Source organism: Otolemur garnettii, unplaced genomic scaffold (assembly GCF_000181295.1).
Source record: "Otolemur garnettii isolate 467f Iridium unplaced genomic scaffold, OtoGar3 scaffold00069, whole genome shotgun sequence".
Lineage (NCBI taxonomy): Eukaryota > Metazoa > Chordata > Mammalia > Primates > Galagidae > Otolemur > Otolemur garnettii.
Window position 1 is genome coordinate 4805094 of NW_003852464.1, and position 27482 is coordinate 4832575.

A 27482-nucleotide genomic window follows, 5' to 3' on the forward strand; every position below is an offset into this window, starting at 1 on the left:
AGGAAGGAAGGAAGAGAGGGAGGGAGGAAGGAAGGAAGAGAGGAAGGAAGGAAGAGAGGGAGGAAGGAAGGAAGGAAGGAAGGAAGGAAGAGAGGGAGGGAGGAAGGAAAGAAGGAAGAGAGACAGGAAGGGGGAGGGAAGGAAGGAAAGAAGGGAGGAAGGAAGGAAAGAAGGAAAGAAAAAAGAAAAGAAGAAAGAAACACGAGCAGAGTCATTCAGCAATATGGTCTAGACTTCTTTGACTCTGCCGGAGTACCAGCTATATAGATTATTTCTGAACTCAATAAATATAAATTTTAATTTGATTACTTTAGTGACAATTTCTTTTAAAGGGAGCAAGTTGCCAACACACTGTGTAGCTCAGTCTGCAGAGGGAGTGGGGTACGTGCGTGTATCCTGGGTAGACAGAGGGGAAAGGGCAGATTTCAAGTCAGTGCTCTCAAAATATTTGAGAAGAGTTTGAGCGGTTCTGTCTCATGAAGCAACTATGCACAGTTGTCTAATTTCGCACGTGGTCACTGGTACCTACTATGAAGAAATAGTTAAACATAGTGACAAATCTGAAGTCTAGCTGCTAACATCTGTTAAGTTCCACAGTGACAGAAAAGCAACATTTGACCTGTGTTTGAGCCTTTCAGCCTGGGGACTTAGGTAATCTGCGTCTAAAGTCCTAGAGATACTGGTCTTGGGAGGACTGGGGAGCATTCTTTCCTAGCAGAGATGTCTTGAGGAATGTCATTATTTTAAGACCATTCCTGGCTGTGAAGATTCTTGAAATGCTGAGCTAATTTTACAGTTTTACTGTATCTGTGTGAATGGAATGATCTGCCAGCAACAGTGGAATCCATAGACAAATGCTTTATCTAATTTTCTAAAGTTAGAAGTTTCTCCAGATCGGTACAGTGAACTCTCCAATTTCGAGAAAGTCCATTTTAAAGTATTTACCTGCGTTCAAAGTGTTTATTTTTAGGTTTTTTGCTTTTTCTCAAGACAATTCTAGTAACACGTTCTCCTTAAAAATCATTCCGCTTTTATTTCTTGCTCCATCTGGGGTTTAGTTAGAATTTTAAAAAGAATTCCAAGTGGATAGAGTAGAGAAGGTGGTGGTGTGGGGGCTGATTTTATTGTTATTATTTCTTCCATCCTTATCTCCCTCCCCCTCTGCCTGCCTTCTTTTACTTTTTTTTCTTTCTCTTTTTTTTTCTCATTTTGGTTTAGTTGTCAGATGAATTCCAATATTTGCGAATACTTCAAGGGTGTTTGAAAATCACTTTTGGTTGTTGTTGAGGACCGATTTCCATCTCTTCTCTTCCCTGTGGGTCGCATTTCATTTTTGCATGTATACATCACACATGTGCATTTACGTATGGTACTAGGTAGATATTACAGCAGGTAGTATAGAGAATAAACCTACAAACTATGCTAATCACATCCTCTTTTCCTTTTGTCAACTTTTGAGAAAGTCTTAGTGGGATTTTTTTGATCTATCTCTTCATTTCTGGTTGTTTTTTTGTTATAGATTTCAAAACTATTGTTTGATGCATTAAAGTTGATTATTCTTATATAGTTCAAGTAGATTGTTACTTTTATTAATATGAAAATATTATTTGTTTCCTCTAATGCTTTCTCTTTGTATTCATTTTAACATAGCATTAATACACTAAATCTATCTTTGTGACTATTTGTACGGTAAATACTTTTTTCCTCTTAACCTTTACCTTTGTTCAAATAGGGATGCCTTAATGTCACTTAATGTCACAGAACAATATTCTTAGAAGTGGTTAAGATGTAAGTTTCATGTTGTGTATTCAACTACAATTAGAAAAATATTTTTATCAGTTAGAGATGCATACTGAAATATTTATAAATTGAATGAGGAAGATTGGCATCGAGACTGTGATATTCTGTGTTTGTGCTGGCTGAAAGTTCTATAATAATTCTTTTATTAATTAAAATATATGTTAATGGTTAATTTTGTGTGTCAACTTTACTGGGCTAGGGATGCCCAGATAGCTGGTAAAACATTATTCCTGGGTGTGCCCATGAGGATGTTTCTGAAAGAGATTGGCATTTATTTTGGTGAATTGGTGGTCTAGGTAAAGATCACCTTCCCCGACGTGGGACGTGGCTGAACATCATCCGATGTCTTGAGGGTTTGAATATGTGTAGGACAAAAAGGTGAGGGAAGACAAATCTGCTCTTTTTGCACTAGGACAAGCATCTCCTGCCTTAAGGTCTGGTGCTCCTGATTCCCAGGCTCTTAGACTTGGACTCGATTATCTCACCAGCTTCAGACTGCAGATGGCAGGTTGTGGGACTTTTGGTCCCCTTAATCGTGTGATCCTATTACAATCCTAACTAATACAGCATACTAGAGATTCTATTCATATCATCTTGAAGAACTATTTCTTATAGCTGGCCACATTCTCGAGTGGACTAGTGACTCCCTGGGTCTGCTGCTGAGCTGGTATCCTTTGTGATCATCTGCTTGTATTAGTTTGCAAGGCCTGCCATAACAGAAATGCCACTGGCTGAGTAGCTTACACAGCAGAAATTTATTTTCTCGTCGTTCTGGAGGCTGAAAATCTACAACCAAGGTGTCAGCAGGGTTAGTTCCTCCCGAGGCTGCCTTCTTGTTGCTTCCTGACATGGCCATTCCTCTGCACACACAGCCCTGGTGTCTTTCTCCATCTCTCTTTATAAGGACAGCAGTCACATTAGATTATAACCCACTGTTATAACCTTACTTAACCATAATCACTTCCTTACAGACCCTTCCCCAAATATACTCCCATTAGGGGTTAAAGCTACAACATAGATTTTGAGAGGACCCAGTTCAGTCCATAACACTAGGGATTCCCATTTTCAATCTCCTCTGATGAATTTCTTGTTTCCTGCATCTTAGTTCTTTATTTTTCTTGGTTAACATCATCGTTTTGGTGGAAATTTATCCTCCAGTAACATCCAAAGAGAGGAAAATCTCCCCCTACCTGAAAATATCTTTTTTTCCCATTTTTCACACTTAATGGTTTGATGGCTGAATTGTGGTTACAAATATTGACAAGTAATTTCCCCCTTTCACTCAAATCTGAGTCGAGCTAGTTTCTTTGTTCTGTTTTGGTGCGGGCAGAGAATTTGTCTCTTGTTTATTCCTGCACAGGGCGTGGAGTCCTTGCACTGTCAGCTTTATGTGAGCGTATCCATTTATGATTCCCATCTTTATCGAGCCTTACATTTTGTCTTCTTTTCCCCTTGACCCTCAAGGGAGATCATCTAGACTTGGCAGGTGCTCTCAGAACAAAAGCCTGAATCACTACTAACTGATGCCACTGAATTACCCCCTCGCTTGGTTTTTGGGTTACCTAGCTTCCTGCCGGATTAGCAGTGCATTTCAAAATATATCTCCTATATTTCTCATCCAGTCATTATAGTTTGGAGGATAACTTAACTTCTACAGTCCATCTGGAAATGGTAGGCATAATTGCAACTGGAGAAATTTTCTAATGAACAAATGAGTCATTAATATTATTCTCTCAGTGAAGATTTATATGGAAGTACTAGCAAGTAATGGCCTTTCAATTTTTTGGGTCACATTTCAGTTATAATTATTAATCTTCAACTCATAGCTTAGTATCTCCTAGAAACACTGTTGTTTAGATATACACTTTGCTTAACTGACATCTGTGGAAAACGAGTTATGCCACCTAAGTACATTTTCCTAAGTAGCATTTACCTCCTGAGATTGTCAAAGTTTGTTGTAGTCATGTGACATGGACCGCCTTTCAAAATGTATAAACTGTGCTTTTCACTTCTTAGCCTTGATAAATGAAGTAGCACGGACATCAGCTAACTCTTCAGCACTCAGAGTCCTTATTACTAAGAGCAATATGGTCCAGTGGAAGAACTTGGACTTCTAAGATCTGGATACAAGTCTTGGCGGTGTCACTTACCAACCCTGTGATCTCAGCCAAGTTACTTATCAATGACGTGAAGAAGCCAGCTTGTGCCGGCTCATGAGAACCTATTAAGTTTGTGTAAGGTGATCTAAAACGGGGGCATTATTAAAAGTTAAATGATATAAACTCATAAGTAATTTTATATCAAAAGCAAAGTTAGTAAATATTCAAACTCACTACTTCCTAATTCTCCTACTAAATATCACAATTTTCTCTGCCCTTGTGGCCATTTAGATTTCTTGTATGTGTATAGGAGAAATACCCTATAGTGGTGGGCTACTGCTCATCTTTTCCTAAGTCTGCCTTCAGTCATGTGCTGCTTGTTTGAACCTGGCCAGGATGGGTGTATTTCCACCATAGAAATTGGCAGGTGCTACAAGTCAGTATTTTTTTTTTTTTTTGCAGTTTTTGGCTGGGGCTGGGTTTGAACCCACCACTGCCAGTATGTGCAGCTGGCACCCTACTCCTTTGAGCCACAGGTGCTGCCCCAAGTCAGTATTTGTTTTATTGTTTTGTTGGTTGTCCAGATCTGAGACATAGACCTTGTTAAAGGAAAAAGTGCCACTAAAGCATGGATTTTTTTTTACATAGTTTTACAAATACAAAACATGATAAACAGAGTCTATGTATTCTATGAAATGTATAAACATTGTATTTTAGGTCTGTTTTTGGCTTGCAGGAAAACTGAGCAGAAAGAGATGTGCTGTGACTCTAGCCCGCATTCGGGTGAAGGCCCATCCCTGGTTTCTGGGAGGGAAAAGGCCGTTATCCTGGCTATTTTGCAATTGTTTATTAGCTGAGTTCCCCAAGAACAGGAGACATGACATAGTTCACCCAGGTGTCCCCTGGGCTTAGCACAGTGCCTGGCAACTCCATTTGCTGAGTTAAGGAAGCATGAATGAATGAATTTCAGATCCAAGATTGTGTCAATTATGGTGGAAATTCGTGCTCCCTCTCCTGCTAATAATGGACTGGACCATCACAGGCTCCACTGCTGGGTAACAGAATAGGGCTGATGTGTTCAGGGCCAGTCACAAGGTCCCCAGACTCCTTGTACACTCTGTGTGCAAGGGGAAGGTGTGTCAGCAGCGGCTGGAAAATGTCTAATGTCCATGAGGAGGAGGCATTTTCAGCTCAGGCATCTCTGAGCTGGGGCCTGCCTCTGTTTACCAGCTGGGAGATCTTCAGATAATGATCCATGAAAGCCTGCTCTGCTACAGCACTACGCAATAATTTTTCATTTGCCACCAGTCCGCTCCAGGGATCAAGGACAGCTAAACACATAACCCACTCATGCATGTTATTTTAAAGGCATATTTTAAAGTTATAAATATGGTACATTGAGTTAATGAGGTATGTTCTTTGGGTGACAAATATTTACATTCCACGTACGCCTCTCGATGTCAAGAGTGTAAGCGTTTCATTTTCTTCTTTTTCTCAGGAGGCTGGGATGCAGGTGGAAGAGGCCCTTGTGTCTGGGACACATTTACCCATCAGGGAGGAGAGAGAGTTTTCGAGAACCAGACTGGCGATGTAGCTTGTGGCAGCTACACTCTGTGGGAGGAAGATTTGAAATGTATCAAACAGCTTGGATTGACTCATTACCGCTTTTCTCTTTCCTGGTCACGTCTGTTACCTGATGGGACGACAGGTTTCATCAACCAGAAAGGCAAGCGTTTCTTAAAAATAGAAGGTTGCAGCTTTAACTCAAGGTTATTGCTGCAGTCTGGCATAATTAATCCAGTGTGCTATTCTGTAGTTTAGCTTTGAAATGGCAAGTTTTTGGAGTGATTATAGGATAAATTTTTTGAAATGAGTTCGCATCAGCTTTCACAATAATATTTTGGTTTTCCTTAACTTGAAATCTTTGTTGGGGAGGGGGGAGGGCGGGGGGGGGAATAGAATAAGTGTTTTATTTACATAAGATGTTATCTGAGTATGAAGCTGAAGGTGAATTTTTAAAAGTTGTTTTGTTAAACTGTTTTCAGTTGTGTAACCCTGTGATGAGTTATGAAAAGCCCTGAAGAACTCGAGATGTTTCTGAGCATTTTAATTCGAGTTGAATTAGTGGAGCTAATTGACTAGCAGAGGCGTTAATACCAAGGCTCCTAAAGTCCTCTTACTTGAGATTAAGTGCCAGCTGTATCACTTTCTATCTGTACACCCACCTCTTCCTCATGTCTGGTGTCTCAGTTTCCCCAGGAGTAGAAATAAAACCTATAATAGTCACTACTTCAGGAGTTTTTGGAGGACCAAATGAAATCATCTTTGTAAAGTGTTTGGCGCAGTAACTATTCTTACTGGGCCCTGTAATTAAAAAGACTACTCCCTGCCCTACTGACACCCACTTTCTCTTCTCCTCACAACCGGGAAGGAAGATATAATGACTGTATCTTACAGGTACCTGTCCAAATCCACATTTTTAGTAAGTGGTAGATTTGGAGTTTAAAGCTAAGGCTTATTGATCATTGATTTTCACATAACAGGATTGGTTAAACTATGATCTAAAGATCTAATCTGGCCTGCAGCCTAATTGTGTCAATAAAGTTTTATTAGAACACATCCTTGCCCGCTCATTGCAGATTGCCTGTGTTGCTTTCTCACTATAATGGCTGAATTGAGAACTGGGGGAAGAGATCACATGGCCTGCAAAGCCTCAAATATTTACTGTCTGGTCCTTTTCAGGAAAAGTTTGCCAACTCCCTGTACTACAACGTAAAGCTTCTTAATGATGATCTTTTGTTACTGCTTTATCTTGGAAAAGATTTCACACTATTCTTAGGGCCAGGAATAGGGAAGGCCAGGGAGGTGCCTAGGGTATAAGGTGTAAGGAGGGTCTCAAATGCAGGATGAGCATTCACCTGACCTGAGCAAGGGGCACTTTCCACCCACTTTGGGGTAATCTATCTGATCCCTTACTTAGAACCATTCATGACAACAATTCTGCAGGCTTATGCACCTGCAATGCTCATTTGGGGTAAGGTGGGACAATCTGCATGTTGGGAAACAGAATTTCTTTTTTTTTTTTTTTTTTTTTTTTGAGACAGAGTCTCAAGCTGTCCCCCTGGGTAGAGTGCCATGGCATTACAGCTCACAGCAACCTCCAACTCCTGGGCTCAAGCGAGTCTCCTGCCTCTGCCTCCCAAGTAGCTGGGACCACAGGCGCCCGCCACAACGCCCGGCTATTTTTTGGTTGCAGCCGTCATTGTTGTTTGGCGGGTCCAGGCTGGGGATTCGAACCCGCCACCTTAGGTGTACGTGGCTGGCGCCTTAGCCAGTTGAGCTATAGGTGCCGAGCCAAGGGAAACAGAATTTCAACACAGACTCACACGGAGCATTGGACTTCAAGGAGCTTTCCTCAAATAGGGCTAGTGGAAGATTAGTGGGCTCATTTTTGATACTAAGGACGTTAGCCCATGAGTAATTGCTGTTGGTTAAACACGTTTTCTTGACATCACTGGCTGGTTTTATTTTTTGCATTGAACAGGAGGTAATTTGCCATTCAGTTTATAAGTGGACTCACAATGTTCCACCTTCCTAAGCCAACATCTGTATTCTCCCTTCTCTCTGTTACCGCATACCCTAAGTTTTAAAAACCCAAAGAAATCTTTGGACCATCTCTTTCCTTTGTTTTCTATCTCTAATTGGTTGCTGAATACACATATGGTGCGTTACACTTGCCTTTTTGACGTCTCCCCTCATAACCATCCTAGTTTAGTGTTTTTTGTTGTCATCAAAGACTTTCTGATCCATCCTTGACAGATCTATTTTTTGCTTCCTTGAGCTCTGTCCTTCAACTCTTCCTATAAAATGCCACCACAGCAATTTTCCTAAAGCTTGGCCCAAATTATATTGGTTTGGATTATCTCCTGAGGAAAATAAAAGAAGATCAGAAGCAAATTTAGTCATTGCTGGGTTGAGTATATAGTCCACACTCCTGCATGTACCACTGCAGGTTCCACTGACTTAGTCTTTTTTTTTATTGTTGGGGATTCATTGAGTATACAAAGAACCCTCACAATGATGGCATGTGTTAGATAAAGGCCCTTTTATAATAGTGTTCTGCCCCCCCAAAGTGTACCCCCCCTTCCTCCTTTCCTCTCTCTGCTCTTCCATCTGCCGCCCCCCCCCCACCATGTGCTAGGTCATTAATTGTCCTCATATCAGAATTGAGTGCATAGCATCCTTGTTTTTCCATTCTTGTGATGCTTTGCTAAGAATAACGTGTTCCAATTCCATCCAGGTTAATACAAGAGATGTAAAGTCATCCTCTTTTTTAGTGGCTGAATAGTATTCCATGGTGTATACCACAGCTTGTTAATCCATTCCTGGGTTGGTGGGCATTTAGGCTGTTTCCACATTTTGGTGATTGTAAATTGAGCTGCAATGAACAGTCTAGTGTGAGTGTCCTTATGGTAAAAGGATTTTTTTTCTCCTGGGTAGTAATGGGATTGCAGGATCAAATAGGAGGTCTAGCTTGAGTTCTTTGAGGGTTATGAATACTGTCTTCCAAAAAGGTTGTATTAGTTTGCAGTCCTACCAGTAGTATAAAAATGTTCCCTTCTCCCCACATCTACACCAGCATCTGCAGCTTTGAGACTTTGTGATGTGGGCCATTCTTACTGGGCTTAGATGGTATCTCAGGGTGGTTTTGATTTGCATTTCTCTAATAATTAGGGATGATGAGCATTTTTTCCTATGTTTGTTAGCACTGTGCAATTTTCCACCCTTTCAGGAATTTGGTTAATCTTTTCCTTCTTCCTGGAACACCTTTCTTTAATCCCCAAGTGTCCCTGCTAAAGGCTTGTCTGACTGTTCAGGCCTAACACAAATGTTTCTCCTTCTTTAAAGTATTCCTCTGTTCTAAGCCAGAAGAAATCTTTTTTTCTTCTTCTTTATACCTATTCTCAGAGCACTTTGTAAAGCTCTTGAACTCTTTCTGCAGTTTCTTTTTTTTGGCCAGGGTCAGGTTTGAACCCGCCACCTTCATCATATGGGGCTGGCGCCCTACTGCTTGAGCCACAGGTGCCGCCCTTGAGCTATTTCTTATATTCTTTATTGTTACTATTGCTATATCCATGCTAGATTGTAGGCACCTTCAGTTTAATTCGATTCAACCAAAGTGTCTCGAATGTTCATTGTGTATTAGGGACCGTGGTAAGTACTCACGGCATAGATATAAAAGAATCCCTTGAATTACTTATGGGGTAATAGGCAGATAATTCTGCTTTCTTCACCCTGTAACCTACACTAGTGCATTGCAGGGAGGGATTCAGTAAACATTTGCTGGATTTAGCTGAGTTAAGTCAAGGACTATTGTAACAATCATAGTAAGGATAAAGATAGTAATGGGTGCCTTTTACTGAGCATGTAGTATATGCAGCTCACTCTGCCAAGCATCACACTTGCTTCTACTGATTTAGTCCTCATAGCAGTCCTACGAGTGAGGAGTTTCTCTAATCAGAGGGAGTAATGGTAACTTGGGAAGGAAGGCGGAGCATCAATTTCCCAAGATGACAAATTTGGTTAGGGTGAAGTCAACTTGGGTCTGTCTTAATGTCAGAAATCCAATATCCCATCTAGACCATTTACAACTTTGCCAAACCACTTGAACTTCCCATGCTACAACTTCTCTGTCGGATTAACAAAAGAAAGGTCTCACGTCATGTCATTGAAACTCTTTCTACTGATTCTAGGAATTTGGAAATTGCACTGAGCTTCCATTTGGACAATAAACAATTGGAAAAAATAAATCAACCCAGCTCCACCAACTTGTAATATAGGTACACAATCCCTTTTCTGAAATTCCAGACCCCAAAGTGCTCTGACTACTGAAACTTTTAAAAAATAAAACTGGCAGCCAAAGCCCTCCTGAATCATTGTGGAATTTTTTAAAAATAATCTTGCTGGGAATAGGTATCTATTTTACTGAAGAAATATTAAGAGAAAATGACCCAAAACTACTGGGAGTTTTACTATAAGGTATACATTCTGTGTTTCCTTTGTAAACCCCCAAATTCTGGCCACATTTACCCCAGAATTTTCAGATGAAGGATTATGCACCTGTACCAATGCATCAACATGTCAGGCTTTATAAAATTGACCTAAGAGAGATAGAAGTTCATGGAGGCTCTGTGCAGAACTGCAGTCCAAGAGCAGAGAAGCAGAAAACCTGGGGGGTGGAGGTCTTGGTACCGGGGTGATTGGAGTCACCTGAACAAGGTGGAGAAATCGCTCACAGGAACCTCATGTGGGGGTCATGTGCCCATAGCACTGAGGTTTTGTGCTTGGCCCCAGCTTTTTTGAAGCCAGAGCTGATTAATATTACAGACTTGGCTCTGAGTGAGAGGGCACTGGAGGTGCTTCCAGGAGGTGGAATTTCAATAAGCATTTGCTCACTCTTGTGCAATGATCTGTTGAAGCAATTGAAACGGTTTTAACTCAGAAAGGCCATGATTTGTTTTGTCTTCCATTTGAACATTTTCTGGAAGACCATGTAAAGAGGTAAGAACCCCCCCTCCCCCGTCACTGTCCTTTCTGAGGAATCCCCCTTGTGTGTGTTTCATTACCCATTTTAAAGCTTGCTTATAGAACATTTGGAAATCTGCGAAATTCTACGTCCCCCAAATTGGAAGAATATTTTACCAAGTGGAATTCTTATATAACTTTTCTCTTTTAAGCATCAATTTTCCAAGGTTTAACCAGAGGAGGTGTAGCTGGCAACTGGAATCACATATTTCTGCCTTTTTCAACTGTTCAAGTGCATTTTCATAACTGCCACCAATATAAATTTTGGGTGATTAGTAGGAGAATCAAGTTTTGGAAACTTGAAAAAAAAGAATATTCACGCAGAACTTTTTGTCCACTTCAAGATTTAAAATATGAGTGCTCGTAGGATGAATGCTTTATTAAATTAACCAAACAAATGTTAATCTTGCATTCTATGTTAGGCACTATGGTAGGCTGAATAATGCCCCCCTCCCCAAATGTGCGTGTCCTAATTCTCAGAAATATATTCACTGACATGGTAAAAGAAAGTTTATGGATGTAACTAAGAATCTTGAGATCGAGGATTATCCTGGGTCGTCTGTGTGGGCTCAATTTAATGACATAGGTCTCATAAAAGGGACGATGGAAGCTCAAAGAGAGGAGATATAAGGACAAAAGCCGAGGTTGGAAAAAGAGCTGAAGATAAAGATGGGGGAAGAGGTCACGTGGGAAGGAAGGTAGGTGAACTTTATGACCTAAAAAGGCAAGGAAATAGATCCTACTTGAGAGCTTCCAGAAGAAATCTATCCCTGCAACACCTTGATTTTACAACAGGGAGAACTATTTTGACTCTTGACCCTCCCCAGAAGAGCAAGACATTACAGTTGTGTTGGTTCTGCCATTCAGTTTGTAGTAGGTTGTTACAGCAGCAATGGAAAACTCATACAGACAGTGTGGCAAGAAAAACTAGAGCAATGGAAGCAATTGGTGGCGTCAATCTACAGAGAAGTGAACCAGAGAGAGTTAAATACTTGGCACATGGTAGGCACGAGTTTGGAATGAATTCTGTGTTAGTGTTTATAGTTTTCTGGAGGAGGATTGTAGCTCAGTTTTCATTACTATTTTATTATTATTATTTTTACTGGAGATATCTTTTTTTCGTAAGTTCTAGCCACAGCCTATTCTGAGGAAATCCCCCCATTTCTAAGTTCTATATTACCCGAATTCTACTCCTGGTTAGAATGAAGGAAAACTCTCCCTGTGATTTATTTATTTATTTATTTTTTAAATTTTTTAAATTTTTTATTTTTTATTTCCCCCTCCCTCCACCCATTCCCCCCTCCCTTCTCCCTCCCCCCTCCCCATATTCTTAGGCTATTTGGTTATAGCTTTCATATAAAAAGGTTTAAATTAGTTTCATAATAGGGGTGTGTACATTGGATACTTTTTCCTCCATTCTTGTGATACTTTGCTCAGAAGAACATTCTCCAGCTCCATCCATGTGAACATGAAGGATGTAAAGTCTCCATCCTTCTTAATGGCTGCATAGTATTCCATGGTGTACATATACCACAGTTTGTTGATCCATTCGTGGATCGATGGGCACTTGAGCTTCTTCCATGACCTGGCAATTATGAATTGGGCTGCAATAAACATTCTGATACAAATATCTTTGTTGTAATGTGATTTTTGGTCATCTGGGAATATACCCAACAAAGGAATCGCAGGGTCAAATGGCAGGTCTATTTTTTGTTCTCTAAGTGTTCTCCAGATGTCTTTCCAAAAGGAACATATTAGTTTACATTCCCACCAGCAGTGTAGGAGTGTTCCCTTTTCTCCACATCCATGCCAGCATCTCTGGTTTTGGGATTTTGTGATATGGGCTAATCTCACTGGAGTTAGATGATATCTCAGAGTAGTTTTTATTTGCATTTCTCTGATGATTAAGGATGGTGAGCATTTTTTCATATATCTGTAGGCCGTACGCCGTTCTTCTTTGGAGAAATTTCTCTTCAAGTCCCTTGCCCATCCTGAGATGGGATCACTCGTCTTCTTCTTGCTAATACGTTTAAGTTCTCTATGGATTCTGGTTATTAAACCTTTGTCTCTCCCTTTGATTTATAACTAGGTGTGGCCTCATTGAAAACGCTGAGTTTGCCCTGTTATTTCCTCCTTTCTGGGATGTTTGGAAGTGAGGAACAGAGAGGATGAGTTGGTTCCTGGTTGGCAGCAGGGCACTTCGCTTTGGCTGATAGGATGGCATTTTGAAACTATAACAAATTTGGTATGTCAAAGAAAACTACTTCTGAAAAAAGGAGAGAAGTAGAACAGGTGTGTTGAAAGAAGATGGGAGAAACCAGTTTTTCCTGAGAAGTAAAGTTTTTCTCAGCTCCCAACTTCAATTTCTTTGAGTTCTCCCTAAAAGTATAGAGAAGCCTAGCGATTTGTTCATGATCCTTCTACTGAATTGTCGGGGTGCTCTACTCCTAAAAATCCCACTCTACTGCCTCATGGAAATTTCATTACAGCATCGAATAAACTGTAACCATGAGAAATAAGGTGCTCAATTCTGCAACATTAAGTATTAAATATGCATCACTCTGTTGTTCTGCTATGCGGATGAGTGATAAAAATTTTTACTTAAATTTACATATCTTCATTTCAACTGATGGTTCTCAAATTATTTGAATTACACTGATTGGCAATTATTAATAAATCCTTCACAAAGGATCTTCTATTGTGATCATGTCCAAGGTGGGTGATTGCTACAAGCTAGTAAACCAGAGTTATAAGATTCTGGTACGGGAACATCCGTAAAAATGGGAAGTCGTCATGCTACAGCTCAGTCTTTGTAGTGAGACAGACTGGGCTGAAATGTTGGCGTGCTATTTGACCGCACTGAGACTCTAGGAATCTCATTTTTCTTATTTGTATAATAGGGATAAAAATGCCCATCTCTTGGGTTTAGTGCTAGGACTAAGCAAAATGGATGACATCTGGTATGGCTAGGATTAAGCAAAATGGATGACCTATAGTATGAGTTTCATAAATGAAAGCCAATATTATTTTTATGTTCAAAGCCAATGAAAAGTGTTGGCTATGAAAATCATCACATAACCGTACCAAGATTATTCCATCATGCCATCTTTGCATATCCATTTACACATAAGGAAATGTGGGCTCACAGGGGCCCAGACATTGAATGGTAGAATTGTCTTTCTTTTAGACAAAAAAGGAAGGTACGATATATACTTTTGATGAGTGTGTTGGTTTTCTATTGTTACTGAAACAGATTGTGTTCTTCAGGTCACAGCCCTGACGTTGTTCACTCTGAGGCTAAATCAAGGTGTCTGTAGAGTGGCATTTCTTTCTAAAGAATCTATAGGAAATTCTTTTTCTTGGCTGTTGGTAGAATTCAGTTCCTTGTGGTTGTAGGATTGAGACCCTTATTTCCTGTAAGGTAAGGACCACAGGTAGCTTCTACATGGCACCTGTGTTCCCTGGCTCAGTGACCCTTTAGTCCATCTTGAAAGCCAGCTGTGAGAGGTTGACTTCCTCTCAAGTTCCCACCCTCCACCTATTGTTGCATCTTTCTGAGTACGCTTCTGTCTTCCTCTTCCACTTCTAAAAACTTCTGTTGGATCCACCTGAACAATAAAAAGAAATCTTCCCATTTCCAGATCTGTACCTTAATCACATCGGGAATGTCTCTTTTACCACATAGAGTAACTTATTCACCCATTCTATGGATTAAGGCACAGACAACTTTGGGAGGGGAGGCTTTATTCTGCCTACCAGGTGAGAAACAGCGTACAAATGTACCTTCTAAATATAGAGTTGCTGTGTATGATTCATATTATGTTACCCTTTGCAAAATATATGAGGTGATATTAAAAATACCCACTTATACACACAGAAGGTCAACATGAGATCGTGCATTTTGGCTTCTACTTGCCCTGCTTGCTTCTCATCATTCTTGTTCCTCTTCTTTTCTAGAAAGAGAATGAATACAAAAACAATGGCCAGGCCATACATGACAATAAAACTCTGACACACATGAGAAGCCCAGGAAGCCAACCCATAACCTCTGCAGCAATCAGCCCAGAATACTCCGGGCTTGGTCAACAACCATCATCAGGGCTCTGTTTTTTTATTCCCCTTGCTCTCTTCTTCAATTCAGAACCAACAAGAGAAAGCCAAGTATGTTCCCCAAACCAATTACATTAGATGCTCTGCTTCTAGTTATCCCACCTGCAGCTTCCCTGTGCCCACAACCTCCAGTCCGAGGACCCTTTAAGCCTTCTCTTCTTTTGTTTTTACTATAAAGTTTTCCCTCTTCCCCACTGCCTTTGAGTATTGCCAAGTACTGGTGTGTGACTCCCTTGCAAACTCTAGATAAATAGACTGTCTTCTCATTTGACTAGTCTTCCTTTCCACAACTCCTTTGGTCTTTTGCTCATTTGTTTCTCCTCTTTCTCTTCCCAGATCTTTTCTCTTTGCCTTAGATGGATAATTTATATTCATCTTTTAAGGATTGGCTTAGATGTCACCAATAACAACAATAACAATAATAATTATTTATTACAATGATAGCTAACTGGTACTGAGCCCTCACCATATGCTAAGAACTGTTCTAAGCTTGTTCAATTTATCAACTCATTAAACTCTCATAATAATTAATTGAAGAAGGTTTCTATTATTACCCACATTTCACAGATGGGAAAAGATAATTCAGAGAAATCAAGGAACTTGTCCAAAGTCAGGAAGCTAGCAGGTAAAAGCGTTGGGATAGAATTTAGTTGACCTGGCACCATAGTTCACGCATGAAACCATTATCTTACATCACTTTCAGAACATGTTGTCAAATGCCCTGAATTTGGGGTGAGTACCCCTTATCATATGTTTAAATAGGACTCTTTACTAGTAATGCTGTGTTGTAATTATTGATGATTCTTATCTGTAGTCCCTTTTAATAAGCTCTTTGAGGACAAGGATGGTCCAGAGAGGTTTCTCTACCAATGTATATTAAAGGAAGACACAAAATGACTAACTGAATGAATGAGACATATGTAAAAGTCTGAATTATTATTTTTTAAATTAAACGATCCTAAGTTAAAAAAGTTCCCCTAGGCACACTTTCGATGCAGCGTAAGCCTACACATGACTTTACAATCTTTATTCAGGAAAAAGCCTCTTGAGGAAGCTTCTCTTTTCTAAGCTTAGTTTTCCACTGTTCTCATTTGGTTAATTAAATTTCTAAATATTAGTGGGGTACAGGTGTTTTTGCTGGATGGTTAAATTGTATCCTGTTGAAGTCAGGGTTTTAGTGTGCCTGTCACCACAGTAGTATGTATTCTTCCTGACGGGTACGTTTTTAGCCCTTACCCTCTCACTCGTCCCCTGTTCTCAATTTCTAATATCTTTTACATCACCTTATGACTGTGTCTACCCATTTTTTCATTTCTACTTATTACTGAGAATATGTGGTGTTTGTCCAATCCTGAGATACTTTGCTTAGGACAATGGTTTCCTTTCTTTAAACGGCTGTGTAGTACTCCCTGCCACGTATATAACAAGTTTGCTTCATCTACTCATCAGCTGATAGGCACTTAGGTTGATTCCATGTCTTTGAAATTGTGAATTGTGCTGCAGTAAACATTTAGGTGCAGGTGTTTTTTCGTGCAATGACTTCTTTTCCTTTGGGTAGATACTCAGAAGTAGGATTGGTGGATTATATGATAGATTTACTTTCAGGTCTTTGAGGAATCTCCATATTGTTTTTCTATAGAGCTTGTACTAATTTAAGCCCCATGAATAGTATATAAGCATTCCTTTTTTTTTTTTGTTAACCTCATACACACTAACTTTTTAAAAAAAATTTTGAAAGTGGGCCCTATGAGGGAGGGATGAGGAGGTAGCTCACTGTGTTTTTAATTTGCATTTCCCTGATGATTAGTGATATTGAGCATTTTTGTATCAGTCTTTTGTCTATTTCCTTTTGAAAGAAAACCTATTCATGTCTTTTGCCCACTTCTTCATGGGGTTATTTGCTTTTTTCTCATTGTTTTGTTTGAGTTCTTTAAAGATTCTGAATATTGGTATTTCGTTGGATGTATAGCTTGTGAATATTTTCCCCTATTATCTATTTACTCTGTTGGTTATTTCCTTTTCTGTGCAGAAACTTTTTAATTTCATTAAGTCTGATCATACTCATTTTAAATACAAAAACACATGAATGACAAACATTAGTCTCTCCCCAGAAAGTCTCTTCTAAGTTATGAGTCATCTTTAGGTTCGACCTAATATCTTCTTGGTTTTTGTTTCTGAAGCAGGGCATCTTTAAATTAATTAATAATATTAATTTTAACTTTAATTTTATCAATTTTAACTCTGCTATCATTCTAAAATTGATAACTCTTACAAATATGCAGTCCAGGCAGAATTGGCTGAGATCCAGCTGTGGCTATGTTTTTCCCTAGTCTAAGTTGGAATTTTAAAACAAATGCCCAGCTGAGTACTCTTAATGTTCCAAGCCTCTTCCTAGCTCTCTTTGTTTCCCATCTTCTGGGATAGAGGCTGAGCTTATTATGTTCATGCTCAGTGGGTTTCTTTTCCTGGGCTTGTGAGACTGGCAGATCTGGAAAAGCATTCAGTAGTCATCTGAATCAATTCCTCTACTTTATATTTAATCTAGTGGAGACCTATTCATTCATTCAACTGATATTGATCTATAAGATTTCTTTTATGATTTTGGGATTTGGGGACCCAACCATCAGCTAGATCAATAACACCCATATTATAGTGGGACTGCATTCTAATGGAGGTAAGAGAAAAATGAGCATACACAAAAATAAATAGATTTTAAAAGTGTGAGAATAATGCAGATTTAGGAAATAATGACTTGCCCAAATATCCGTTTCAGGACATCTACCTTTCAATTGTACGGCTCCATCATGCTTTTCCTCCTTGATCAGCCAGTCTTCTTTGGAATTCTTCATGTTTTCCCTTATCCTTTCATTGATTACATCTAGGACATAATAACCCTGTTTCAAGTAAAAGTTATTTAGGACATTATTATTGATCTTTTTAAAAATAAGAATAAATTATATTCTTAAGAATACTAAGAATAATTATTAATAAGAATAATAAGAATAACTTTTCATACTTCCTATTTTTTTTCCTCCTAGGAATTGACTATTACAACAAGATCATTGATGACTTGTTAACAGAAGGAGTTACTCCCATAGTGACACTCTACCACTTTGATTTGCCTCAGGCTTTAGAAGACCAAGGTGGCTGGTTGTCAGAGGCAATCATTGAATGCTTTGACAAATATGCTCAGTTCTGCTTCAGTACCTTTGGGGATCGAGTCAAGCACTGGATCACCATGAATGAGCCTAACCTGTTTGCCCTGATAGCATATGAGCTAGGCCGATTTCCTCCTGGTGTACCTCACATTGGGACTGGAGGTTATCAGGCAGCTCATAATTTAATTAGGGCTCATGCCAGAGCCTGGCACAGCTATGATTCTTTATTCCGAAAAGAACAAAAGGGTATGGTGAGCCTATCGTTTTTTGCTGGCTGGTTGGAACCAGCAGATCCCATGTCAGTGTCTGACCAGGAAGCTGTTAAAAGAGCCATCAGTTTCCACTTGGATTTCTTTGCTAAACCCATATTTATTGATGGAGATTACCCAGAAGTTGTCAAGTCCCAGGTTGCCTCCATGAGTAAAAGGCAAGGCTATGTATCTTCAAGGCTTCCAGAATTTACAGAAGAAGAGCAGAGCATGATCAAAGGCACCGCAGACTTCTTTGCCGTGCAGTATTATACTTCTCGCTTAGTCCAGCACCAGGAAAACAAGACAGGTGAACTAGGTGTCCTCCGGGATATGGAGATTGAAATTTTTCCAGATCCATCTTGGAAACGTCTGGATTGGATCTCCGTGGTACCATGGGGATTACGTAAACTCCTGAAATATATAAAGGTAAATGCATGATTTCTTTTGTGCTTATGTGCAATATAAATACGTGAAGGCAGGCATATCTATGTGTATATATGAACTTGGAAAAGAATTATTTTAGGTGACAGCATGTACCTTTGCTGGCCTGGGAAGGGAAGATTAGGATTTTAGTTGGTGAGCAGGTACGTGGCCAGTGCCAGTAAAAGGCTTCAAAAACTGGTCAAAATTAGGATTTGTTGTCAGTGTCAGTGGTGGCTACAGGTGTGGCTTGAACATAATTTTTTTAGGCTGGTGTTGGGACTATGATTATTAAAAGATGTTTAAAGAATTGAGATAGGTGGATTGTTTTGGTGTCTCTACTGTGCTGAGTGGTGTCTGGGTAGCTGAAATTAAAATTTCAAGTATAGGTTTATAGGACTCCCCCTGTGGGGGATACAGAATGTAGCTGCTGGCAGGTCCCAGGGGTTAAGGAGCAGTGACAATCAGCAGATGCTGATGAACAAAAAACATTTCTGTCTTCTCAGTATAAGATGAGTCATTTGACTCTCTTCACGGACATTTGCTCAGTTTAGCTTTTTCATTGTCAGTCATGGAAGGTCAGTGCGTGGGAAATTAAGTTAATAGGGTCAGTACGATTTGACGAAAACTAGTTTGGGGGTTGTAGCTTAGAGAAGATAGAGGGCAATGTACCTGATTTTATGAGTTGTTTTTTTTTTTTTAAACATCCATTTAGACTAAAACTTCTGTTCTTCTTTTCTAGGATACCTATAATGACCCTATAATTTACATCACTGAGAATGGGTTTCCCCAGCGTGACCCTGTGTCTCTTGATGACACTCACCGCTGGAATTATTTCAGACAGACATTTCAGGAAGTGTTTAAAGGTACCATTTGAAATCACGAAAGATCAGTTGTACAAACTTAATGTAATTTGCCCATGGGCTTATTTGTGTTAGGCAAAAGCAATGATTTTTGAAAGATGACGTTCATGTAGATTGATGTAAAGCTGTGCCATTAGGAGTGGGGAGAAAAGGTGTTTAGGGAAAAGGAAGGAGAGGATTTGGGCCTAACCTTCAACCTCATGGAGCTGAATCAAGTAAAAAGCGACTATCTTCAACATTTTATGACTCCCAGGTGAAGGTGACAAGAACAGGAGTGGTGGCTGTTGAGAAAGAATATTAGTTATTACAGGAAAGATTAGCACTGATTAGTTATATCATGCTTATTTGCCTATTTTAATATCCAACCAAGAAATGAAGTGACATAATTTTTAAAGGACCAAATTAAAGCATTTGTGCAATATACTTTAAAATGGTATGAGTTGAGGCAGCGCCTGTGGCTCAGAGGAGTAGGGTGCCAGCCCCATATGCTAGAGGTGGTGGGTTCAAACCCAGCCCCGGCCAAAAACTGCAAAAAAAAAAAAAAAAAAAAAAAAAGACATGAGTCTCCCATCAATATATGTGGTATTTATGCTATAACCAAGCAGCCCAGTTAGAAGCCACTTTCTGTCATACAGACTATGTGGGTTGTGATTCAAGGTAATATTATTATTCTGGTACTTCTTTTCCCTCCACAAAATTCTGTTCATATTGAAAACAAATATGAGTAATCTTTAACTGGTAATACAGATTTTTAGACCAGTTAGCCCCACTCCATCTCTTTCCCTGTAGCTAACTCTCGGAACAGAGTTTATTGCTTCCTAAATTTAATTCTTTCTTCCTAAAAAGGAATCATGTCATAGTAACCAAATCTAATGCAACACAAAATTTTCAATTCTCTTATTTTACCACAATAGCCACACTTAGCTCTTATCATTCCCTTTGGAAGACTGTGGAACTATTCTTTCCAAAATTATCCAGTATTACACTGGAAGAAGACAGAAAAAGTTCAGGAAAGTGATGCTAAGTATTCTCTTTTCAAAACCTGAAGTATGTTGGCAGGGTCCTTTACTCAGGCCTGCAGCTTATTGGTAGAGAGCAATTAGGTCTCTACAACTTGACCCAGTTGAATTAATTCTGTTATATTATACATAAAATAGATTCTTCTTCTGGTTGGGAATCTGCCTTCTGGTAAGAGAAGAAAATTTCTAGTTTTCTGAGATTCCTCCACACTTTTTTTCTATAAATGGGTCCTGTTTTGGGTTTAGCTAGAATTATTTCTGGGCTTCATCTCGAAGAACAGTTAGGCTAGTTACTAGTAGCCAGATGCGTGGATGGACAAAGGGAACACACAGGACTTGTCTAAAATTCTTTTGTGTATTTTTGGAGCAAGAGGGATAAATAGAAATTGGGTTTTTTTTAAAATGTTTTTATTTCAGGCTCCTTTATTCCATGAATATTTACAGAACATCAACTATAGACAAAACATTGACATAATCATTGAAGATAATATTGGGATAAATATATCAATTTTATGAGGAAACAAAAGCATTATCTACAAATCAATTATAAGTGTACTCATTACCACCACACCTAGTAAAGTTGAAGATCCTAGCTAGTACAATTACGATAACTTAAAAATCCCAATGGTCTGTCAAAAAAAAAAAAATACAAATTTCATTACTTCCAAGTTACCAAGTTACTTGCAAGTTACCAAAAACAATAGAAAAATTCAGCAATGTAGCTAACTTCAAAATAACTATACAAAATCAATTATATTCCTATATAAAAAAGAATTACAAAATAGTATTAGAAAAATAAAGATAGCATTGTTATCAGCAACCAAAATAGAAAGCTCTTGTTAAAGCTATATGGATAGGTTTGTTTTGTTTTTTTGTTTTGTTTATTCCCTGCTTGGTGCACTTGGTCCAAATCAGGTAATGTCATTTCATTGCTTCTTGAGACATTTTAAGTACTTCGTACCATCCCTTAGATCTTTAATCCTAAAAACTCAACGGTGGAGCCACGAAGTAAGGTGATTCCAACATAGAAAAGTAACAGAAGGTAAGAGTAAAAAGCGTGAAAATAATTTGGGACAGGAGTGGAGAGTAGGGTTAAGATGCCCAATTCTGTTTTGCAGTTTGTTGACTTTCTATTGTGTCTTTAAGTTATGTGACAGAAGACATGTTATATATTTAAAATATTAATTGTTTACAACATTCATGTTCTATTCTGAATCTTAACAGTACACTATGTTGGCTGGCCACAGTGGCTCATGCCTGTAATCCTAGCACCTAGGTGGATTGCTTGAGCTCAGGAGTTTGAGACCAGCCTGATCAAAAGGGAGACCTCCTCTGTACTAAAAATAGAAAAAAACCCCAAAATATGTGAGCATGGTAGTGGGTGCCTGTAGTCCCAGGTACTCAGCAGGTTGAGGCAAAAGGATGTCCTGAGCCCAAGAAGTTGAGGTTTCTATGAACTATGATGACTGATGATGCCACAACACTCTACCTGGGGCTACAGAGTGAGACTCTGTCTCAGAAATAAACAAACAAAAATACCTTAATAGACTATAGTCATTGAAATTGACACATGATGCTATTTTTGTTTTGACTTTTTAAAAAAGTAGGCTTTTAAAATGGGTACAAGCCTATATATTGAGAAAAATGAACCCTAAGAAGTATATGTATATTGAACTGTGTATACTTTTCCTTGTGGATACCAATTATTTTCTCTGTGTTGATACTCTTTTTTCTAGTAACCAATCCCCTTTCTGCTGTGAAATATCCACCTCTACCTAGTGAAATACTTCCCATGGGGGAAGCAATGCAGAAAGAATCAAGTCCTTCTCCTTGTCAGCTGAGAACTGGTTGGTCCAGACGTAGGCATGTGACATGAGCTGGGCCAATCCCAGTTCTTCCCTGGGATTTAGAACATGGACAAATCAGTTTGTTAGTTTCTTAGTGTGGGATAAGTACATGCACTTTTATTTATTTTTAAATTATTGATTTATTGATTGATTGATTTTTTGTTGTTGCAGTTTTGGCCGGGGTGGGGTTTGAACTTGCAGCCCTCAGTACATGGGACCGGTGCCCTAATCCCTGAGCCACAGGTGCTCCCCCATGCACCTTTATAATTCATTGCTATTATGTTCTACCCTATAAACTTAGAGGAGTAGTGAGGGGGGAGATATTCACATACTAAGAAGTGTGGGGACAAAAACCAGGCAGCACTTTCTCACGGCACCTGAGCCTCTGGTTTTAGTTTTTCTTAAGATCCAACTGTATCTCTGTCCCTGACAGCCATTACTCTTATATCTACTGATGTGCTCTTTCTGCTTAACCATATTCTAATTGGACTTTTATCACTTGGGAGAAAAGAGTTTTAATTGATATCATCAGCTTTTTGATAGGGATCATTACTCCTACTTTACCGATGAGGAAACTGAGTTTCAAAGATGCTCAGTTATGTACTCACCATCACAAATTTATAAATAGCATTTCTGGAAACAAAGAAAAATATGTGTGCATTCTTGTTGCTGTTATTTGTTTTTCGTGTTAGAGATGACCTACCAGTTCAGGGCTGTCTGAGCCAAAGAGCTTGTTTGTCTCAGCACACGGAACTTTTCCCTTATATTTGGTATTGTGGACTTACATACATATTTCTAAGTGCTTCATGATGTCTTCGAAAGAGCCAACAGGTCCTATGATGTTGGGCAGAGCTCAGCCACAATCCTGTCCCACTTCTCAGAACAGCAGAGCTGAATTTACTAACCAATTTTCTGAGACTCCTCCACGTTAGCACTGATGATCTTGGCCGGCAGGAACTTCACTAGTAAGGAGCACCCTGTAAGCAATTAAAAATAACAGACCAACCACGTTTGTGGGAAGTGTGGTGGGTGACATCTCACCCCAAACTGAGGGAGTCAGATGGATGTTGGCTTCGTGATCCCCACAAACAAAGCCTGGTCTCCAATATCTCACATAAGGCCCGGCAGATAAGGACACTGTAATTGAACCAATGGTCTCTACTTGGAGGTCTTACTGCTCCCTTCAGGTAAAATCTCACAGCAACTTAGTTGAGCAGTGAAAAGTCATCCTTCTGTTTTCTTTTGGGAAAGGAGAAATGAAAGACAGGACAAATGCCATCTTAATTTATTAAAAAAGAGAGAAATCAGCTAGTCCCTTTTAAATCACTGCATTCTTTAATTGTCCATAGGTGCCTCCAAATAAATTATATTTTAATTAACTTAGATATAGATAGGGGTAAAAGGACATCTAAAACTTGAAACAACCTATAGCTAGACTCGCATTTCAGCTTTGCAAATAATTCAATGAGGGGCTTTTGGTAAATTCTCATCCTATGAAAAAGGGGATGATACTTTTCTTTCCAGGTTGTTATAAAGATTGCATTTAATGAGCTTTTGAGTGACCCTCACCCCTCGCCATTACCCAGCATATAGTATTACAACCATCACCCGTAAAAACATACTTACTACCACAAGATGTTTTTCCTTGTCTTTGGAAAAAATGTCTTTCAAGAGTTATTTTTCTGTTCGTCTCCCCCTCCCTCTAAGTTATAACAAAATATCTCCCCACATCTGCCGGTTTCCCCATCATTCTTTTTGGTGAGCCACGGGGTGTGTGTTGTAACATTGGTCCTCCAGCTAGTTCCAGTCTGAATTATGCGGCGGAGAAACCAACAATTCCATCCATTATTTCCCCCAGAGAGGAGACGAGATTAGGGGAAAAGTCATTGACAACATAAACAGTTGTCAAGCAACTGGGACTTGCTCTGCCACATGAATCTTTGTATAAATTTGGGCTTAGGTGATCTTCAAATAGTTCCCCTTTTCTCACATCATAGGTATCTTTATCATAGTCATAAAATTTATGCTGGTTCTTCATACTCCAGAGCCAGTGGGCCACTATGAGTTTGTATGTAAAGGCACACACGTAGATACCTCTATAATTTAAACGTTATTATGTAGGGCAGGGAGTGGGTGGAGCCAGAGGAGCTTGGACCAAGGGGCCAAGCTCCACCCCCTACCTAGATTTTCTTGGACAGGGAACTGGAGCTGAGTCCAGCCTGGTCCTTGTATGGACCCAGCCTGTGTATGATTTTAGCCTGCCCAGGGCCCTTTTGTCCACTTAGATGCCATGCCCGGTGTATGCTTTTTGCCTTCTTCCTGGCCCCTGCACACACTTGACATCCCAGAAGACATGGGCTTGACACCTGGTTCTTCCACTTGGAATCCCAATAACCTTGGGAAAATTCTGAAAGTAGGTATCACCTTAGTCCTCTCAACTCTAAGATGGGGATAGAAAGAACATCTATATATTCTAAGATATGGTGAAAAATGAACACAAAAATGCTTAGGAGATCTGACAGTTAAGTTCACAAACTCATCCTAGAAAAAGGATCCATACCTCACTGCTGAACATCATGACAACCACCTTTAATGTATACCCCTTGGGAAGCTGTGCAGTGGTGTCAGTGCCTTGTCCACCTTTTAAAACAATGTTGGAACTCTTTTATCTGGAATGGTCATCAAGGCTGGCCTTGTATGAAAGTCACCTTCAAAGTACTCCCCTTGGCCATTTATTTGGTGACCATAGTGATATGTAACTCAGCAGCAATAAGGTATGGAGTACTTTTCCTAGGATGGGTTTGTGAACTTAATTGTTCTACCAGGTATAATGTCTAAACAAAGTCTGGCACATTACTAAGGGTTCTGTAAATGATGACTATTTTTGCAGGCAGGGTGGGGTACCCGTAACTCCTCTGAGGGCAGGCACTATGTCTTTATAATTCTGTCTGCAGTCCTGAGCACCACACCTGCTCTCTGGTAGAGTTCTCCACGTGTTTGTTGAACTTGGCTGTGTCTATCAGGGAAGGGTTACTTCATAGTTAATGAGAAATAAATGATTAAATGATCATGAACTATATTTTCTTTCCCTCAAGAAATATACACAACACAGGAAAAAAAAAATGCGACCTTCTGGAAAGTTTCTGAGCCAGCTCAACTTCCCAGTCAGATCCATGCCTGAGTTAGCACAGCAGTAGATGATTGCAGAGAAGGTTTGTTAATGACCAGCTTTAGGCTTTTAATGACAAAACCCCTCAGCAAGATGTCATCGAAGTTATTGAAGACTTCACTGAAAGTGTTGAAGCTGATACATTGTAACAAGAAGGTTATAAATCTTGCAGCTTGGATAGACCGCCAAGACAAGATGCTGAGCACAGAATCACCCCGCTGCTGTCTGTCAGCCTCTCCTTCCCCCACCCCTTCCCCTTCCCACCGAGATCCTGTAAAGGAGAAATACATCCATTTCCCGAAGTAGTGCAGACCTGGCAGCCACCTGCCTACGCCAATTTTGGATCGCAGAGGCCCATTTAACTGGACAAAATGTGTTAAGCACCTGTGTTTTTCTAAATGTGCATAAAAAAAAATACTGAGAATTAAGGAAAGAGCTCAAAGGTTAATACGCTGACCTTTCCGAAACACTGACCAATTAAAAATCAATTGCAAGCTCGGAATGGAGATTCCCACTCTGCATCTGCCGTTGAATTGCTTCTCAAAGGATGCCTTTTGTCACCTTGGCCCCTGTAAAGCAGTTCACCTCCTAGCTTGCAGTGGGCCCATAGGAAATGTGCTTGTTTGGCTTTGGATCCCTGTGGGGTGGAATTTGGGTGGACTTGTCCCTCTAGCAGGGCCGATCCCAGCTGCACTGCTTGGCTGCTAGCAAGGAGAGGCCATGTCAGACCACAGATGAATTTCAAAGGCTGGGTATGAGAGTCGTTAGTGGGTGCAAGTGTACAGATTTGTACAACTTAGGGTTTTTAATTTCTTAATTGACAAAAAGTTGTATCTTTTTGTGTGCATAATGTGCTATTCTGGAATCTGCATACCGCTGGTGATGGCTACATTGAGCTAATGAATGAATATAAGCATTACTTTTTATTTTTTCATACTGAGAACACTTAAAATCTCCCCTTTTAGCAATCTCTAAGAATACAACACATTGTTGTAAATTATAGCCACCGAATCTCTTGAATGTATTCCCCCTATCTAACTGAAATATTGTATCCTATGAAATAACCTCTCTGGAATCCTCCCACCTCCAGCCCCTGGTTACCACTATTAGACTTAGAGGTTTCACACATATAAGCAAGATCATCCTTCTGTGCCTGGATTATTTTACTTAATGTCCTCCGGGTTCGTCTATGTTGTTGCAAACAGCAGTATTTTCTTCTTTCTCAAGGATCAGTAGCAGTCTGTTGTGTCCGTAGACCATATCCTCTTTATTCATTCAGTTGGTGATAGACACGTAGGTTGATTCCTTGGCTAGTGTGAAGAATGCTGAAATGGCCATGTGATGCAGGTATCTCTCTGACATACTGATTTCGTTTCCTTCAGATATAGATCCGAAGCGTATGGTGGGATTGCTGGATTGTGTGCTAGTTCTATCTGTAGAATTTGAAAAGAGATGAAAAAACCAATTTCCAGTGTTTGTGTCCTACCGCCTTACATACTTAGACCACATTCAAACTGAGACAGCCAGATAGGACGTGGTTATCCATCAACAGAGACATGCCAGGGGGCCTTCCTCTCTCTTTCCCCCACGTCCAGGTGGTGGCATCCTCGCCTTGTGCTCTCCATTTTTGTTGTAAAGTGTGACGGAGTAGAAAGTCTACAGGGTAGGCAGGGGAAAGGCGGGGACTGTGTCCTGGGTTCCAGTGGCGAGTCTTTGGGGAAGTCAGCGTTGGGACTGTGTGACTGTCAACTCCGCATCTGCAGATTGGGACAACGTTAATTGCTCCTCTGCCCAACCCAGAGTCAGTTGGGAACGTAAAATGAGGTCATGTATGTCTGCAGGTGCCCTGGACACCTGCCCTCGTTAGATGTTATTCTCGTCTTTGACTGAGGTACCTGGACACTTTGGTTTAGAACTGTCCATCACTGTGGTCGAAATAAATCTGGACCTCGGTGCCCAGGGAAGGGGCTTGTGCTCACTCTCTAGCTCGTTTCAGAATCTCAGATGATATGGTTTTGCTTTCCTGTGCATTTCTAAACTGCTGTGACAGTGAGACCTCTCCTAGGGTTTTTAGAGAACAGGTACTGTGAGGGAAGAACGGTGCAGTGCTCAGTTCAGCTCAGACTAATACCACCCCCCACACTCAGATATACACATATGC

At 39.9% G+C, this 27482-nt stretch overlaps 1 protein-coding gene across 4 annotated transcripts in view; it reads left to right on the forward strand.

Annotated features, from left to right (window-relative positions):
• The window catches only part of LOC100965635 (cytosolic beta-glucosidase), a 412594-nt gene that overhangs the window by 21786 nt on the left and 363326 nt on the right, over window positions 1–27482 (forward strand). For all 4 annotated transcript variants that reach the window (XR_002774285.1, XR_002774284.1, XM_023515326.1 and 1 more), the window contains exons 2-4: window positions 5398–5625; window positions 17633–18429; window positions 19166–19289. Coding sequence is in view for 2 of the 4 variants with exons in the window: in XM_023515326.1 (XP_023371094.1) it covers window positions 5398–5625; window positions 17633–18429; window positions 19166–19289 (1149 nt within the window). In the remaining 2 variants the exon portion in view is untranslated. The remainder of the gene's footprint in view (window positions 1–5397; window positions 5626–17632; window positions 18430–19165; window positions 19290–27482) is intronic.